General features: G+C 37.2%; 2 protein-coding genes across 32 annotated transcripts in view; one reads left to right on the top strand and one right to left on the bottom strand.

Annotated features, from left to right (window-relative positions):
* Positions 1-18,351, top strand: part of LOC127425301 (C-type lectin domain family 4 member E-like) — a 40,740-nt gene that overhangs the window by 16,214 nt on the left and 6,175 nt on the right. For 6 of the 21 annotated variants that reach the window (XM_051671116.1, XM_051671127.1, XM_051671132.1 and 3 more), the window contains 3 exons: positions 426-562; positions 682-803; positions 901-2,221. In XM_051671116.1, coding sequence (XP_051527076.1) covers positions 426-562; positions 682-803; positions 901-1,084 — 443 coding nt within the window. In that variant the 3' untranslated portion in view covers positions 1,085-2,221. Of the gene's footprint in view, positions 1-425; positions 563-681; positions 804-881; positions 2,222-3,233; positions 3,295-5,546; positions 15,982-18,351 lie in introns of those variants that run through there. The other 15 variants (XM_051671113.1, XM_051671112.1, XM_051671121.1 and 12 more) reach the window with 15 other exon arrangements.
* The window catches only part of LOC127425290 (zinc finger MYM-type protein 4-like), a 38,744-nt gene continuing 36,220 nt past the window's right edge, over positions 15,828-18,351 (bottom strand). For all 11 annotated transcript variants that reach the window (XM_051671063.1, XM_051671065.1, XM_051671064.1 and 8 more), the window contains one exon: positions 15,828-17,689. In XM_051671063.1, coding sequence (XP_051527023.1) covers positions 17,482-17,689 — 208 coding nt within the window. In that variant the 3' untranslated portion in view covers positions 15,828-17,481. The remainder of the gene's footprint in view (positions 17,690-18,351) is intronic.

The following is an 18,351-nucleotide window of genomic DNA, read 5'->3' as shown; positions in this document are numbered from 1 at the left end:
GTTGGTCCAACTTAATTTTATATGCCAGGTAAAAAAAAGTTTACGGACAGTGAAACTGTTGAACATTCAGTTTAATTGCAACTGCTTATAGAACTAAGCAGCACTCAAATCAAGTATCATTTAAAAGTGAGTGTCCAGCCTCAAGCTAAGCACAAGCACACAGTTTCATCAATGCTACATTAACACCACAATAAGTATACTGTATACATGTAGTCCCAACTCAAATTAATTAAGTAAACTTCCATTTTACAAATTTAAACAGAGAGAACACAATAAAATCAAGTTAAGACAAAATGTTCTAGAATTCTGTTGCTTTGGTTTATTTTTAATCTAGTAAATTGAACATGCAGCAAACCACATTTTTTGAGAGTATAAAAGTACTTGTGTTTGAAACAAGTTGACATCCTGTCTCAAATGAATTTCAGCATGTCCAAAAGACTGGGAATATCATGCAGGAAAATGTTACCTCTTCTCTACAAACACACTGAACTGGACTCAGAGTCGAGATGAATGTGTCTCAGGTGGAGGACATCTGGCAATTATAAACAGCAGAGACGAGCAGGTTTGTCTGTATTATTATTGTGCTGAATGAATATGGAATAATGTTATGTATTTGGAAACATTTTTTATGGAAATTTAGATTCTTTTTGTAAATAACATGCCAACACCTTGTCCTTTAAGAAGTTCTTGATGAGCATGTTAAACACCACTAATCAAGGATCATTCTGGATTGGCCTGACAGATGAGGAAGAAGAGGATAAATGGTTATGGGTCGACAACACAAAACTTAGTGAAGACGAACGGTACTTAAAATTTAAGCATTTTACATTTCTACAAATGTAAACCACAAATATTTGACCTTTTTGACAAGTGTTGAAAAGATGTAACAATTTATTTTAGTTTCTGGATTAAAAGTGAACCAGATAACTGGAAAGGATATCAAGAAGAGTTCCCTAATGGAGAAGACTGCGCACACATTATACAAGATAACTTCATGCATCAGAATCTGAATAGTTGGTATGATGCAGTCTGCAGTAAATCATTTAAAAGAATATGCGAGACCAGATCTCCCAAACAAGCATAGTCCCTGAGCCACAGAACATGCAGCTTGATGTCTTCTTCCCCAGCATTCATTTCTCCAAAATAGCAAAACTGGATTATATAGAAATATGATTTGTGACAAATATGAAGGGAACATGAATTCTGTTTGAACATATCTATTTAAGGGACAGAACATGCTTTCCACCCATCAGAACCACATTTGATTTCTCAAAAGATGGAACTCTAACAGAAGATCATCCAGTCTCATTGGCTGATTTGTCTTCCTCCAGATGCAGCTCTCTGACTGTAAGGATGCAAGTGAGCATGCTGTCCAAAACCTTGTCACTCAGCAAGGTGGTTAAAAACCATGTTGGGCTGTTCAGCACACAGGAGCCTTTAGGGCTCAGATAGAACAGGTTCTCGTGTTGTCTTGCGCTCGGTGAGCTGGAAAGATGACAGGCAGTATGAAACCTTGGAGGCCAAATTAAATCAAGAGATTGAGCCTCATTTAATAAATGTATATCTAAAAAGACATCACTTTGCTTTGTGCTTTTTCTAAGCAGCAGAGAGAATCACTCATTCCCCTAGGTTCGATGGGTAACTTTCTCCGAGCAGCTCTCTGTGATTTACCAGGGACTTTGGCTATACCTTCCTGCATCTAATTTTGTTGCTATGTCTGCCCATGTACAAAGTCCCCACTGGCTAAAAGCAAAAAGTCTGGATTGATATACAGTAATCTTAATAGCAAAGTTTAACTTCCCAGTATAGTTCAGGTTAATTAAATTGCAAAATAAAACACGTGCCAAACAGTTCTCATTGTGGAACTGTGCCAAATGTTTAAGTTTATTTTTCCTTCGTGGTGCTGCAAAGGATTAGAATAGACTGACTGAGCAAGTGACAAATCGTTGGTTGCCAAGTCACTAAAGCTGTTCCACCAGCACAGTTCTACAGTGCTGAGGATGGTTAGCTAACCTAGCTGAGAAATATGGGGTGGGAACGGTTTGTAATTGTACCATATCGAACGGTGCTCAAGTGGAAACGCTACCATCACTCACCGTTCTCAGAACCGTTCATCATGATGGTAGAAATGTGCTTATACAGTCAATGAAATCATACACCTGTAACAACAAGCCATGTGACATCCCAGCCATTTAAAAAATAAATAAAACTGGATCATGAATCTTGTCTTTATTTATTTATTTTGTAACCGATCGTTTATTTTATGTTTAGGGATTTAAGTGTGAATTGCTGAAACACAAATGTAATTGTAGGGATAAAAAAAAAAAAAAAAAAAAAAACTGTACCACAATGGAAAATGTTCCAATTATTTTCTTTAAAAAAAGGTTAAATTTGTCCTTATTAAATTAATATTTCTTTAATTAATTGATGCACTTGAAACTCAATATTTTTTTTTTACCATCACTAAAGCCTAGCTCATCCTCACCGTTGTCAATCCGAAGAACTAACTGTGCACTATTCTTGCCCTTTCTGTAAATACAAAACATTATTTTATTATTTATGCATAAATGCTATATTTAGGTAAATATTTCCAAATAAATAAATAAATGCAATAATATAAATTGATGCCACTATGTATAAAAATTCCCAATGAGAAAATGCATTAGACCAATTCCATTGTGGTACAGAGTTGCCATATGGCAAAGTTCACATTTTCTAAATTTTCGGTAAAACCATGTTAGATAAAGTTGATCAATAAACAACAACAACATCTATTACCTTATCAAAGATTCAGCAAAAAAAAATTGATGTAGAAGAAACATACCGATATGCGTTTAATAGAGCAAATTGTGGAGACAAAAATCAAAATGTCATGTAGCTTATAAACAGTATACTATCGGTTACTTGAACTGTATGAGATTTATCAAATTGCACATTTCAAGGGCTTAGACCAGTGTTTCCCAACCTTTTTTCTGCCACGGCACACTTTTTACGACTAAAACATTCTACGGCACACCACTATCCCACATAGGCTAACCATCGTCAATATTTTTCCTTTTCAAGAACTTGTCCATGTTTTCTGTCCGTCTTAGTAGCGTGTTTACTTGTAATGTTTGGAAAAAAAAAAAAAACACAAGTCACATAGATAGGCTACGCTGTGTGAGATCACAGGTGGCAAGAGCACTAAGTGGGTAATGAAAAAACAACAAATTTGCTTCTTTTCTAATTTGTAGATTTGTTCTTGCAATTCCACAACAAATTAAAGGATATGCAAACTCATATGGGGCGAAAAAGGTAAGACAATCACTGGACTTCTGGGTATATTTTTTTTTTAAAGAATAAGCTAAAAGCATCAATTCCAGCTATTTTAGTGATTCAATTTGTTTCAAGTTTACAATTGTACAGAATTAGCTGCAAAATAAAGAGTATTTTGGTGAGGCTTGCTTCTGTTTCACAAATTTAAGTTTTATTAACTGATTAGTTCAGTGACCCCTTCTGGAAATGTCACTAGGTGGCGACAAATGATTGTCTTATGTGCTATTAGTGAGTCAGTGAATCATTTTGTGTCGTTCATGACCGAAATCTACCAAGAGACTTTATAGTGTTTAAGCATTAAAAGAACAAAGCAGATCTATAGTCTTCCTTCAGTCTGAGCATTATTTTCATCCAAAAATACAACAATAATAGTCTAATAATAATGAGTTTCAATAACATCTTTACCTTCTCCTTTATTAAAACTTGCATGGCTACAAATCTACTGACTTCAGTATAAGAATTATAAACACAAAGCAGATCTACAGTATCATTTCCTACAGTAGATTATTTAAACTGCTGAGCATGGCTTTTATCAGAAAAGACCACAATAATAGACAAATAATAATCATTTTGAGTTTCAATAATGCTCTTTAGTCATTGTAAAGCGCATTTCACATGAGTTGAGTCGAGGCGTCAACGCTCCGTTCAACGCCAGCGTCAAGCGCCGCATTGCCCTCCACATGACAAGAGTTGCAGAAAGTGTCAGAGGGGCGATTTTATGAGTTTGCCACGTAAAAAAGCAGGAGGTGTGCACAATAAACATTGAAAACATGTATTTGGAAGAGAGGAAAAAAGCTTGCAGTTGCTTTGATAGCAGAAAGTAATAAAAGGACTCATTAATGTTTAGGTCTAAGCGGTTTCTTGGTGAATTTAAATTAGTTCAATAACTGGGGTCTCTGATATTCATAAATGATAAGGTAATATTTAATTAAAAGAAATTATGAGATATTCAATGTCTCCACAAATTTGGACAGTTTTTAAATATTTCTTGTTGCTTAGTACTCTCAAAGACATTACTGGTGAAGTAAAAACGTGTGTGAAAAACACTGGTGTAAAGTGACGTCACTTCATAGACTTCAATGTATTCTGCAGCGCTGACGCAAGTCATGTGAAAGACCCTTAACGCGTAGAAATATCACTCACTTTTGCACATTAATCATTGCTCTTCACAATCACAAAGTGACCGATTATGGTTTCAAAATGGCGAATTTCTGCGAAAGGTGAGGAGTTTGGATCCCTGAAATTATATATTTTTTTCATGCATTTATTTATTTAGTGGAATTTGATAATTTTCCACGGCACACCTGACAATCTTTCACGGCACACTAACAGTGGCTTAGACTACGGAAACAAACAAAAAATTGTGCACATTGGCCACCTGATGGCACTAACAATTACAAACCTTAGAGGAATAGTTCACCTAAAAATGAAAATTCTCTCATCATTTACTCACCCTCATGCCATCCCAGATGTATACATTTCTTTCTTCTGCAGAACACAAAGATTTTTAGAAGAATATCTCTGCTCTGTAGTTCCATATAACGCAAGTGAATGGTGACCAAAATGTTAAAGCTCCAAAAAGCACAAAGGCAGCATAAAAGTAATCCATATGATTCCAGTGGTTAAATCCATATCTTCAGTCGTGTTATGATAGGTGTGAGAGATTCGAGATTTATAGTAAAAAAGGATTTAAATATTGACCTGTTTGTCACCCAAAGCGATTGCATCACTTCAGAAGACATATTAAACCACTTGAGCCTTATGGATTACTTTTATGCTGCCTTTATGTGCCTGAAGTTCTGGCCGTCATTCACTTCGATTGTATGGACCTACAGAGCCGAAATATTCTTCTAAAAATCTTTGTTTGTGTTCTGCAGAAGAAAGTCAGTCAAACACATCTGGGATGACATAAGGGTGAGTAAATGATGAGAGAATTTTCATTTTTGGGTGAACAATACCTTCCAATTTTTGACATGTGATTCTGAAGCAAGCCAAATTTGATGGAGATCGCAGAATAGGTGGCTCTATAACTGTCAGGAATGTAAAAAAAAGGGCTCTCTAAAGTAATTTACCTGATATTGCTGAAAATAATGATGCTTTATCTCTATTTTAGGGTCTAACAGCTATCTGATTAATGTTTAATATATTGTAGCTTACCATTTAGATAGATAAAACTCATACAACCTGACGGGACAACGGAGAGGGTTCTTAGTATTCTCTCTTATCTTTAGCACCTTTTTCTTGTCATCTTCCTTCTTCCTCTTCTTTGCAGGGACAGTATCTAAATGGGACAAAACAACTATCTAGTAAAACGGTTAACAAGAACAGTGTTAAACAAGAAAGTATGTGTGTGCACTTACCTGTGTCATCTACAGGGGGGTAGAAACGCAAATAGGACACTTTACGAACAGAGTAGCGTTTGACGTTGCCGAAACAGAGGCGCCGGTGCTGTTCCACTGTCTTGAAGTAGAAGAACTTGGTGAAGAAATAAATCAGCGTGTTGAGCAGGACACTGGGTGAGAATGCCCCCAGCTGCTTACAGTCCCACAAGTACTTCTCCTCCACACGAGAATGAACATAACCTGAAGGAACACAGAGTAACTTCTAGAGTAACAGTGAAACAATCCATTCAAGTTTTTATTTTTATAATAATTCACCTCTGGGCCAAATGGTTGGTCTCCACCCCTTGAGCATCTTGGTCATATCCTGGCAGAATTTGCAGTACAAGTTGTCTGCAAAGATGTTCTCCATTTTATTATTATTAATCAGGTGCTGCATACATGGAAAGAAGGACCAAATGAAATAAACTTTGTAACATTTTACAAATAAAGCATGACCATAAAATAAAATCTAATTTATTCTCGAAGCACATACTCTCTTCGCAGAAATAGTCAGTGTAGTTTATACTTTTCAACATTTTCACAGCTTTAGTGACCTTGCAGTATTCACAGAGAGCCTTGACTTTGTTAATCCTCCTGAACTCCACAACACAAACGTCGCCACAGAAAGCATACATTTTTCTCTGAAAGATTAGAGAAAATACAAAACCATAAGGATCAACATTAAAGGGATAGTTCACCCAAAAATGAACATTCTCATCCCTTTGTCACCCTCATGCCATCTAAGATGTGTTTCACTTTTCCTGCTGAACACAAAGATTTTCAGAAAAATATGTCAGCTCTGTAGGTCAATACAATGCAAGTGAATGGTGGCCAGAACTTTAAGCTCCAAAAAGCATATAGCCTAAAGGCAGCATAAAAGTAATCCATAAGACTCCAGTGGTTAAATCCATATCTTCAGAAGTGATATGATAGGTGTGGGTGAGAAACAGTTCAATAGTAGATGTCGATCATCTCAGTAGGGCTGGCGATATGCACAAAAAAAATGCTAATCTCCAAAAAAAACAAAAGAGAAGAATGCGGAAGTGAAAATGAGTGGAGAATTTTAGTAAAAAAGTCTTAAAAATCTTAATTTGTGTTCAGCAAAAGAAAGTCAATGATGAGAATTTTCATTTTTGGGTGAATTATCCATTTAAATGCCTGTTAAAAACCGGGACCTCAAACAATGGTCAAAACATTTTGATATGTCTTTAATATAAAATATAGTAATAATAGTTTATATAATTCTGGTGTCCCACAGACATGCTCTCAAAAACAAGAACTTCTCTCCTTAAGAGAAGATAGGTGCACACAAAATTTGAACACTAAAAAAAAAAAAAAATAGCACCCTTTGTGTGTGAATGACATAGCAAACAATAAAATTGCGACAATCACTTTTTGGGAAATAATTAGGCCTACTATATTTTAAGAGTTGCCTTTTGCCTGTGGGCTAACCAGTGGCAGATGAGCAGAGATTTTAGGAAACCTGTTTGAAAACACTCATTAATTGCTATTCTGTTTGGTATCGCTAGTGGTGTGGAAATTCCACACTTCACCTTTAACACAACACAGATGCCTTTGCCAAACGGTTGCATTGGCAATCTAACTATAGCTAGTGAAGTTACAAAAGTCTGTCTTTCAGCAATTCAGGCATGACTACTGGCCGAATGTTATTTTACATTATTCATATTCATGAGCCAAGATGATAATGTATTAAAACAAAACACATGGATTTACAAATAGTTCAACAATTATTCTAGCGCCACTCATTCGAAACACACAGCTTTTTTATGTTTATTTCATTGATTTGTGCCCGTTGACACCAGTAAACAGTAGCTGGAACTCCAGTAGTTCTGGCTTGTGGAAGAACGATTGCAGACATTGATAGCTGGGGAGCTTGGTGACCCTTTGCCCTTGAACACTGGGAACAGCGTTCTTGTCAGTGTTGGTTGATGAGCTGGACTCTGGAAGAGCCGGTCTGGGGTCAACTGGTGGTTTGGGGGCAACAGATTTTGACATGGATATGTTCTTGCTTTTAGATATTGCCATATTTGGCTCTTTGTTTGATTTTGTCTTATTGAGGGACAATGAAGAAGTTCAAGTATACTTCAGGCGAAGACTTGGTGTCATGTTCAGTTTGAGTAATGTTACAGGTATAGTAGTTAATACTTCACATAAAATATCTGTAACAAATTCAGGTATTGGAAAGAGCCAAGAAGAAAGGATCTGTACTCATAGTCAGTCTCTAAATAATGGTATTTGTGCATCCCTATAATAAAGGACACTGCATTTTGGTGGATTTGTGGTTATGTTACCTGAGAAGCTGGCAGTCTGGCCTTTACTTGCTGTGACACATGAATGGGAAGAGAAAAGTTCTCTGGTGCCCTCCAAGTTTGGACTGTCCACCATAGCTGCAGCCAGGCGTGTGGCATGACGCATTTTTCAGGTTAAAGTTTTCAGATTCCTCTACAAATTAAGAACTGATTTACTTTAAGAATATAAATTTGATTTAATAATAGAATTTCAATAAAAGTGGCTGACCGCATAAAAATAATTCAGTCTAACTCAGTTTTGCCAAATTCAAATTTCAGAGGCACTTCGATAGTTTCATGGTTGCCAGTTAAATCTGTCCAAAGCTCTAAACAGTGGTAATTGATGCCTTTTCCTGATGATAGTCATCATCAGAAAGTACTTGTGATTGAAACAAGGTGACATCCGGTCTCAAATGTCAATTTCAGCATGTCCAAAGGACTGGGAGTATCATGCAGGAAAATGTTACCTCTCTCTCTTTAAACACACTGAACTAATATAATATGCTCAAATATTTAGTAGTGCGTAAATTATGACTTAGTGCCCATTTACGCCACAACTAAGCTAAGTTGTAACTTACGTATAGCTGGTGCAACCGGTCCCTGGCTACTATAAGCAGCAGAGATGAGCAGGTTTTCTGTATTCTCACAAAAACAACTTTGGTTATTGTGTTATTGTTGCTGAATAAAGCAATGTCACACATGCAAGAGTGCTGTTGTTCCCTTATATCAGCACAGATGTGATTCGACCAAGTATTCACAGCCATTGATATACATTCATAGATGCCTCATTAGCAGCTATGCCGTCTGCCATATTGGAATGGTCAAGAGCGGTCCGTGAACACATGAAAGTGAATTGACAAGAAATAAATTGTGGTCTGCAACAGTCTGTACACTTTTCCAGCCAGTTTTCACAATATTTGATTTGCCATTAACATTGGGCAATGTTGTAGATGATATAAAAAATCCAAATTACACACACTGTTAAAACACTATTATTAATAATGTTGATCAACTGCCTTATGCTTTATGCTTTAAATACAAGCTTTTTTTTTTTTTTTTTTAAATCATATAGCACCAATCTCACACATAGTGAGTTCTATCTATAAATATTATTAACCAAAACCTGGGTTATTAAACTATTAAACCAAATTATTAATTAAATCGAGTTAATAACTAATTACAGTGCAATTTATAGTCTATAATTTAAATGTACATCTATATTACCATAAAACGAGCTAAAGTATTACACATATAGTAATGACAGTCTAGCATTCATAAATTACATTAATTTAGCCAGTCTTTTGATTACTCCCTCCTCTGTTCTGGTTTAAGACTTGAAAAATATGCTCACCCTAACTATAGCATGATGAATGAATGACATGAGAAGATAGTTTGATGTGTAGATGGATACAAGTATAAAAATGTAAGCATAAAATTACATTTACTATCTACTTGAATGGGGAAAGACCAAAATCTCCAAAAAAGGTTAACGATCAAAGAACATGGTATAAATCAGCAGTTAAATCTGACTACAATGGCATTATAAATTATGCTTCTTTAGCTCTGATCAGAAAAACATTTTTATTTGGCAGGCAGGTCTAGCTAATGTCCATGCGCATTCTCAAGTTGACTAGCAGGCGATGTCTGTATCTAAAAGGTAACTGGCTCTTTTACCTGTAAGACGGGACTCTCTTTTCAACATCCACCATATTAAGGGTTCCGCTTTCTTCCATTCATTTTAATACAAGTGCTCTGTCTCGGGCTAAATAGTCTCTGTGGCTACTACTTTCTTACACCACTGATTCAGGTTAGCATTCTTGCTTAGAAACAGCCAAAGCCGCCACTGCTCGGTGGAAAAATGAGCCCAAGCCGCTGTTACCAATTCGAAAACGTAGCTTCATAACTAGTAGGGATGGTTTGGTCTGTTTCTAACAAGTTATTAGAGTAACAAGAGTGTCTGTGTGTTTGTATGCCGTGTGTGTGAGAGAGAGTGCTTGTGTAATTTCCTGTATCTGTTGTGACTCTCAGCAGTGTTCTTCAGTAAAGCTAAACTACAGATACACCGATGTATCGACCTCTGATATTTATCGGCCAATTATTTATCAAATTAGCATGAAAACGCTGATAATTTTTTTTTAATTAGAATTAATCATCAGTTTTTCATATTACATTTAATGCATTAAATAAAGTTTGCGATCATTTTTGTGTGTGTAGTATGACGAAATACCAAAATAAATGAATAATAATAATAATAATTTGAAAGCATGTTTTGGACATGAAGACGTACATTTTCACAGAATGTACTCATTACCATTTTATGAAATACTTCGCATGTATAATAAAACCTTGCAGATAAGAATCCTGGCGAAAATATTCAGTCTAGGCCAGGATATATGGACGAAATGGACATGAGTTTTTAGGAGACCACAAACTTTGAAAAAACTCTGAATTTAAATGCACTATCCAGAGATAATTACAGCCACAGAATTAAGAAGCATGCACTCCTTATAACATGTAATAGCGATTTAATTTGTATTCTTTGTCGTTTACACATTCACGAGAAAAACCGGTGTTGCGTGACAGCTGCGAAAGAGGCACTTACATGATGAGGGTAAAATATCTGTAGACTTTAGTCTTTGATCTTTGAGAAATCGGAATGATATCCATGCACGATTGATTGAATTAAGATTTATATCACGAGGTGGCTTTGCATTAGTACTAAACCGTCCGCAAGGCTGCTTTAACTTTGTCAGCATCAGCGATGCGTGAGCGATCGGCGCCCTCTAGCGGGTGTGTGTGGAACACGCTGAGCAATTACCATTCAAGTAGCGAAGTTTGTCAAAAATAATCCCCTCAAAAATGTTGGCTATAGATACAATAAGCTTGAAGCTCGTCACAGATCAAAGGGCTTTATTCCTTTGCTTAACTTTATTTTTCAAAAATGTGCATGTAATGTTCTATCATATGTAAAATGCTAGTTCTTTTATTTAAAAGTGCAAAAACAAAAGCACAAAAATTTATTAAAAGTGCAAAAATAGCCTCTTTTTAATAAAGCAACTGTCCTGATTCAATTCATTTTTTGATATGCAATTTGCAATGTTCTATCACAATTACAGAAATGTATTGTTAGAACAACAAAATAGCTGTTGCTAAGGAATTATTCTTTAAAAATGTACAAAGTAAAACGGTGATCTAATAACAAAATAAGGTGAGTAAAATGCAAATATCGGTATCGGAATATAGTTTTGTTAAAATCGGTATCGGACATCTTTTTTATATATAGGTTAAACTGTTTGATTTGATTTCCGCTATAGACCTGTTCCAATGGGCGAAGTCCAAACGGCGTTTTAGCGCCTTTGAAGGGCACTGGGGGAAGGGGACACCACACAAGGGGTGTTCCAAACGAAAGTGAGCAACTCAAGCCCTCCACCGGGGGCCCTTCCACAAGGCCGTGAAGGGTACATGTGATAGTAATTTTACAGTATGATCACGTGACCCTGAGAGGCGTGTCCTCGGGATATATTTTAAAGCAAAGTTGTCTATCTTTTATAACAGATACTTCTGCACAGTTTACATTCCTCCTCATACATAAGGTAGTAGACGGCCATAAGCAGAGAGATACTCCAAAAACAGGGCTCATTTTTTACTGTAGGCTAGTCTAAACCCTGTGGTGTATTATTATTAAGAACTCTTGCACCAAATAACTTTTGGCGGGAAATGTTCAATCATGTATTTTATATACATATATGTACATATATTATTATTATTATTATTATTATTATTATTATTATTATTATTAAAATAGCAACAGTAAGAAATGTTAAATAAATGTAAAAAAAAAAAACAAAAACAAAAAAAAACAACTATTACAAAAGGTATATTTATTTGCAACAAATTAACAGCAATAAATAAGAGATTCCTGTTGTTAGAACAGCTGCGCTGCGTCATCATGGTAACGTTTCAGGCGAAGATAAAGTGGGAGTGATGTATGTCTTTCAGTACACCCTTCATCAAGAGTGTTCCAAACGGCCATACATGAGACGCCAGTGCACTGCTCCCTCCAGAGTTCCCACTTCAAGAGCTTAGCCCCTCGGAGGGAGTAGGGCATAGGGATGCTCACTTCCGTTTGGCATCCGCCCAATGACCTCACTTTTCCCCCACAGCCGCCATCTTTGTGACCATCTGGGTAGGGTTGCACCAGCTGTGCTTAAGTTCTCACGTAAAGTTCACACTAAGGGCTTAGTAACTACTAGATAGTTTGTAAATAAGTCAGTGCTTAATTTGGTTGCACCACCTGTTCTTAAAGCAAGACTTAACTAGTAGGTCATAAGCTCTCCGTAAAGTAATGCGTACTCACATAATATGACCTTTACCTGTATTTATCCAATAAGCAGCCTTCAAATTTGTACACAGAAGCGTTAAAAAGCCGTGAATTTCAGTTTATCTCATTACGGTTGATGTTCAAACCTTGTTTGTTCACGTAACTGTCAGCTGTAATATCCCCATTAAAATACGATACGTAATAAAAGTAGATTTAATAAATAGTATATTTGCCCTGTGTAAATAATAATATATAGGAACTGTATCTAATATAAATAAGGGGTGATAAATAAATGCTAATACAACAGGCTGGAAAAACAGACATTTATTCATTTTAATATCCTATATATATTTTGAATGTTGTTGTTGAGAACAAAATGACTTAACAACGGTCATTGGAAACCAAAATCAAAATCAAAGTAAACAAATTAAATCACAGGCTGTTCCAACTTCATCAGGGCAACTCATAATGTGACTCAGTAGTGCGTATGGCCCCCACATGCCTGTATGCACTCCCGACAACGTCTGGGCATGCTCCTGATGAGACGGCAGATGGTGTCCTGGGGGATCCTACCAGACCTGAATCAGGGCATCAGTGAGCTCCTGGACAGTCTGTGGCGCTACTTGGCGGCATCGGATGCACCGATACATAACATCCATAAAGGTTCTCAATTGGATTCAGGTCTGGGGAACGTGAGGGCCAGTCAATGGCATCAATACCTTCGTCATCTGGGAGCTGCCTACACACTTTGTCCACATAAGGCCGGGCATTGTCCTGCACCAGGAGGAACCCAGGGCCCACTGCACCAGCGTAATGTCTGACGATGAGTCTGAGGATTTCATCCCGGTACCTAACAGCACTCAGGGTACTGTTGGCTAGCACGTGGAGGTCTGTGCGACCCTCCAAGGATATGACTCCCCAGACCATCACTGACCCACCGCCAAACTGGTCATGCTGGATGATGTTGCAGGCAGCATAACGTTCTCCACGGCGTCTCCAGACTCTTTCACATCCGTCACATGTGCTCAGTGTGAACCTGCTCTCATCTGTGAAGAGAACGGGGCGCCAATGGCGGACCTGCCAATTCTGGTGTTCTCTGGCGAATGCCAATCGAGCTGTACAGTGCTGGGCTGTGAGCACAGGTCCCACTAGAGGACGTCGGGCCCTCATGCCACCCTCATGGAGTCTGTTTCTGACAGTTTGGTCAGAAACATGCACATCAGTAGCCCGCTGGAGGTAATTTTGTAGGGCTCTGGCAGTGCTCCTCCTGTTCCTCCTCCCACAAAGGAGCAGATACTGGTCCTGCTGCTGGGTTGATGCCCTTCTACGGCCCTGTCCAGCTCTCCTTGTGTAACAGCCCGTCTCTTGGTATCTCCTCCATGCTCTTGAGACTGTACTGGGAGACACAGCAAACCTTCTTGCAATGGCACATATGGATGTGCCATCCTGGAGTTGCTGCAGGTACCGCCTCATGCTACCAGTAGTGACAAGGACACTAGCAAAATGCAAAACTAGAGAAGAATCAGTCAGGAAGGATAAGGAGAGAGCAATTGTCTGTGGCCACCACCAGCAAAACCATTCCCTTTTTGGGGGTTGTCTTGCTTTTGCCTCTCCAGTGCACCTGTTGTCACTTTCATTTGCACCAAAACAGGTGACATTGATTCACAATCGCTTAGGCTTCCTAACTGGACAAATTGATATCCCGTAAGTTTAACTGACTTTGTGTTATACTGTGATGATTACATGTTCCCTTAATTTTTTTGAGCAGTGTATTACAAACATCTGTATTAATGTAAGAGCTGCTTTTAACTCCTGAAGAATACACAAAGCAACCAAGGCACGTTAGTGAATGAATATGTTTACATTGTAGTCTGGTGGTGTGAATAAAGTCTGTGCTTCATGGTCTTATGGTGTGTTATTGACTAACATTAGTATAAACACATTAAATATACACACTATATGTATAAATATATACACACACACATTATAGTGCTTTTTTTATTCATTACAATGTGTTACAATTATGACATACCTTTATACAGTCTGGGTGTTATGAATAACATCCTCTGTGCATTTCCTGTTTAATTGTATCAGAATTGATGTTATAAATATATTTGACAAGTGTACGTTATGTGGGTTCTTTTTTACCTCACTGAGCATTCTGTGGTGTGCCCTTTGAGTCATCTTGGCTAGATGGCCACTTCTAGGGAGAGTAGCCACAGTACTAAATCGTATACATTTATAGACAATTTGTCTAACTGTGGACAAATGAATATCTAAGCTCTACAAGATAACTTTGTAACCCTTTCCAGCTTTATACAAAGCAACACTTCTTGATCGTAGGTCTTCCTCTCTTTTTTTTTTTTTTGCAAGGCATGATCAATGTCAGCAAATGCTTCTTGTGAACAGCAAACTCAAATTGTTTGAGTGCTTTTTATAAGTCAAAGTAGCTCTAACTCACTCCCCCAATCTCATCTCATTAATTGGATGCCAGGTTTGCCAACTCCTGACTCTAATTAGCTTTTGTTGTCATCATTATCCTAGGGGTTCACATACTTTTTCCAACCTAAATTGTGAATGTTTGATGTACTCAATATGTACAAAAACAGATTGTATGTTCATTATTGTAACAAAGATCAAACCAGATTTTAAGACAAATTTATACATAAATACAGGTAATTCCAAAGGGTTCACATACTTTTTCTTTTACATGGCAAACCAATCATGCTCAGTCCCAATAATTACTGTTTCCATTTTAAAATGAGATTGGACTTCACAAGATCAATTAGTGAGTATGCAAAGCGTTGCAATGCAAATGAAACATTTATGCATCAACTATAACTCTTGAAAATGTCATAAAAAGCAGTATATTTTGAAATAATAAAGATGAAAGACTGACAGGTTCATTCTTGATTTTTTTATCCATAAAAAAGCAATTTAAAGTTATTAACAGAAAATCATTTCAGAAACTAGAGAGACATTCCATCTAACTAGCATGGTTGCTAATGAATAACAAAAACACTCAATGCTCAAATGTGTCACTCCATATGAACAAAGGCTAATCACCATCTGTTAAAGCTGAAGTGTGTAATTTCTGTACCACCTAGCACCAACCGAAAAGAATTGCAAAAAATAAAAATTTCAATAAAACTGCTCAATAGGGACTTTAAGACACTGCAGCATGATTTTCTGTAAAACTGCTCTGAAATTGTTGTGTATTGTGAAGAGCGTTATACTTATAAAAACTATTTAACATTGAGCCCATTTACATGCACACCAATATGCTGATTACTCTCTAAAATTAGCTTATTTAAAAAAATCTAACAAGGCAAGAAATACACGTTTACATGACATTTGAAATAATTGCATTATTCTCTAGTTATGACATCAAAATATGAAGAGGCATGCGCTCAACACGTGCGCACATTTGATGAGCTGGTAAAGCTGGCTCCACACTAGCAGACTCTGACTCGATTCAGGTGGAGGTTGTCACACTTAGGAACTGTTGTTGCTGATCTTTCCCACCTAGTCAGAGAGCCTGTCACATTTACAGGTTAAAAATGGAGGGGAGGTGTCACACTTAACCACTGCCTTTGACTTTTCTCTGCGCTTCACTGTCATGCCCCTTTTTCGCAGCCAATCAACCTGAAGCTTGCAGAAATAAGAGCAAGAGCACCACCTCTGTGCGAAACATGAACACACAGATAAACATGAACAGCAAGCAGTGTTTTGCGGCAGCAGTTTCCGTTTTATGATTTCTGGCTAGACGTAGAAAGAATAGTAAGCACCAAAAGTTTTGGAAAAGACCACACTTACGCGGACTATATGCCTTGGCAGTTCTTCAGTGGGAATTGAGGTAAGAACGCAACCATAACAGTTGCTTTCATTTACACGTGTGTGTTTATAAATCGATATTAACAGACGAATAATGCACTTTAACCTTGGATGGGTTTATTTTGCGATAATGACCAGCTAACAACTGTTAACTTGTTGCACAACTATATGAAATGATTAAATAGACAGATCATTATCAAAATATGGTGACAATCAATGTCTCTTGACTTTTCAGTCACAAACTGCACTCATTGGTGACATGTTCACGCCCCACCCACAGCCAGTGAAAATTTCAAGCAAGCTGGATGTGTATTTTCAGTGTTTCAAGCCAGTAACTCATCAGGGAGTCCCAATGGTCAAGAGATTAACACCTCCCACTGAGAAACGCTAATGGCTGCCTTGTCTCCCTCTGCCTGGCCGGTGATTATATTAATGAAGCTAACACCTGAAAATCATTGGAAAAATCAGCTAGCGAGACACCGGCTTAAGAACACCGGCTGCGATGTTTACATGGCACGTGCAATCTGCGTAATTGGCAAAACTCTACCCGTGTCAACCAGTTCATTCTTAAGCCGTTTATGGCCTTTACACCGATAAAGGAACGCGGTTTATTGTGTTTTCATGCCCGCATGCGTTGTCGGCTTATTAAGCATAATCGGTGTAAGAACGTGCATGTAAAAGCATTCATTGTTTTCTAACAGACTTTCCGAATATGACCCCCAATTTCTGTTGCTCGAACAAACATAGTCCTGCTCTGGACAAGTCACTCAAAACAAAGAGACATTTTTATAGCGCTACAGCGACAGTTTTTAGTTTTCGAGAAAACTAGCCTACGAATGGTTTACATATATTTGTCTGCTTATTATGGTGGGATAGGAGAAAGTATTTTAACACCCAAAAATTACATTCTTCAGCTTTAAAATCCGTTTTTTGAATGATACTGCCAAAGACTTGTGTTTATCAGTATAATACAAAGGAGACTCGATGTCAGTAAAGAGTCTAGCGTTATCCTAGCACATACAATCTCATGTACCTTTCAAAAACTGTTCTTGAAATCTCCACATTTTCTAGTTCACATTGCTCATTCTCCCACCACTTAAAAAAAAAAAAAAAATTTTATACAGACTTGTCACTTGTAACAACAAGATCAAATATGGAAAAAATATATAACAAAGACTTGCTTTCCATTTATCACAAATAGTTAATTTCTAAAAAGGTGGAACTTAGGTTCTCTCAGATTTGTGGTATTTAACATACAGGAAAGATTTCTACTGGATGATTCTGAGACATATTTTACAGTCATTTTAATGTGCACCATGTCTCAGTCTGAGTCACTATCTGAATCATTCTCATTAGGGGATTTGTCTTCCTCCACATGCAGCTCTCTGACTGTAAGGATGCGTGTGAGCATACTGTCCAGTGCCTCGTCAGTCAGCGAGGTGGTTGAGAACCACATGGGGCTGCTCGGCACGCAGGAGCGTTCAGGGCTCAGGTAGAACAGATTCTCGTGTTGTCTCACACTGGGTGAGCTGGAAGGATGACAGGCAGTTTAAACCTTGGATGGCTGAATACAGGCCAAATTAAATCAAGAGTCTCATTTAATAAACATATACAACAGGTCAAAAGTTTGGAATCACAAAGACATTTTTCATTCTTGAAAAAAAAAGAATTATGCTTTTGTTCACCAAGGATGCCTTAAATTGATCAAAAATACTTCCAAAACATTATAAATGTCGCAAATTATAACGGTTTGAAAAAAGGGCGTTGTATTATTTATATTAAAATGTAATCCTAATAAATGTAGTCATGTAATCTTCAAGAAATCATTCTAATGTGTTAGTTTGGTTCAAGAAACATTTCTTATTATTAGAACAGTATGAACAGTTGTTACTTAATGAAGTTTGGAAATTCCAATATAGTTTTTTTTTTTCCAGTAGCAAACGTACTGAATACACTTGAACTTCTTGCAAGTTATTTTACACTTGCAAGTAAACTTTGGGCTTTAAAAATGGTCATAAAGCAACATATTGTTCTAGAAATTCATCCGTCTACTGTTCTTTTGAGAGATGAAGGCTATTCTATGCTCTACTGTCTTAAAAAAAAAAAAAAAAAAAACCAGACTGGATCTAATCAGGACAGAGAAAGTAGTACATGACCCAAGTGCACAACAAGAAAACAAAAAGTACATTAG

Source organism: Myxocyprinus asiaticus, chromosome 34 (assembly GCF_019703515.2).
Source record: "Myxocyprinus asiaticus isolate MX2 ecotype Aquarium Trade chromosome 34, UBuf_Myxa_2, whole genome shotgun sequence".
NCBI classification, from domain to species: Eukaryota; Metazoa; Chordata; class Actinopteri; order Cypriniformes; family Catostomidae; genus Myxocyprinus; species Myxocyprinus asiaticus.
The sequence above is the reverse complement of the archived record's forward strand: the minus strand, read 5'-3'. Positions and strand labels throughout refer to the sequence as shown.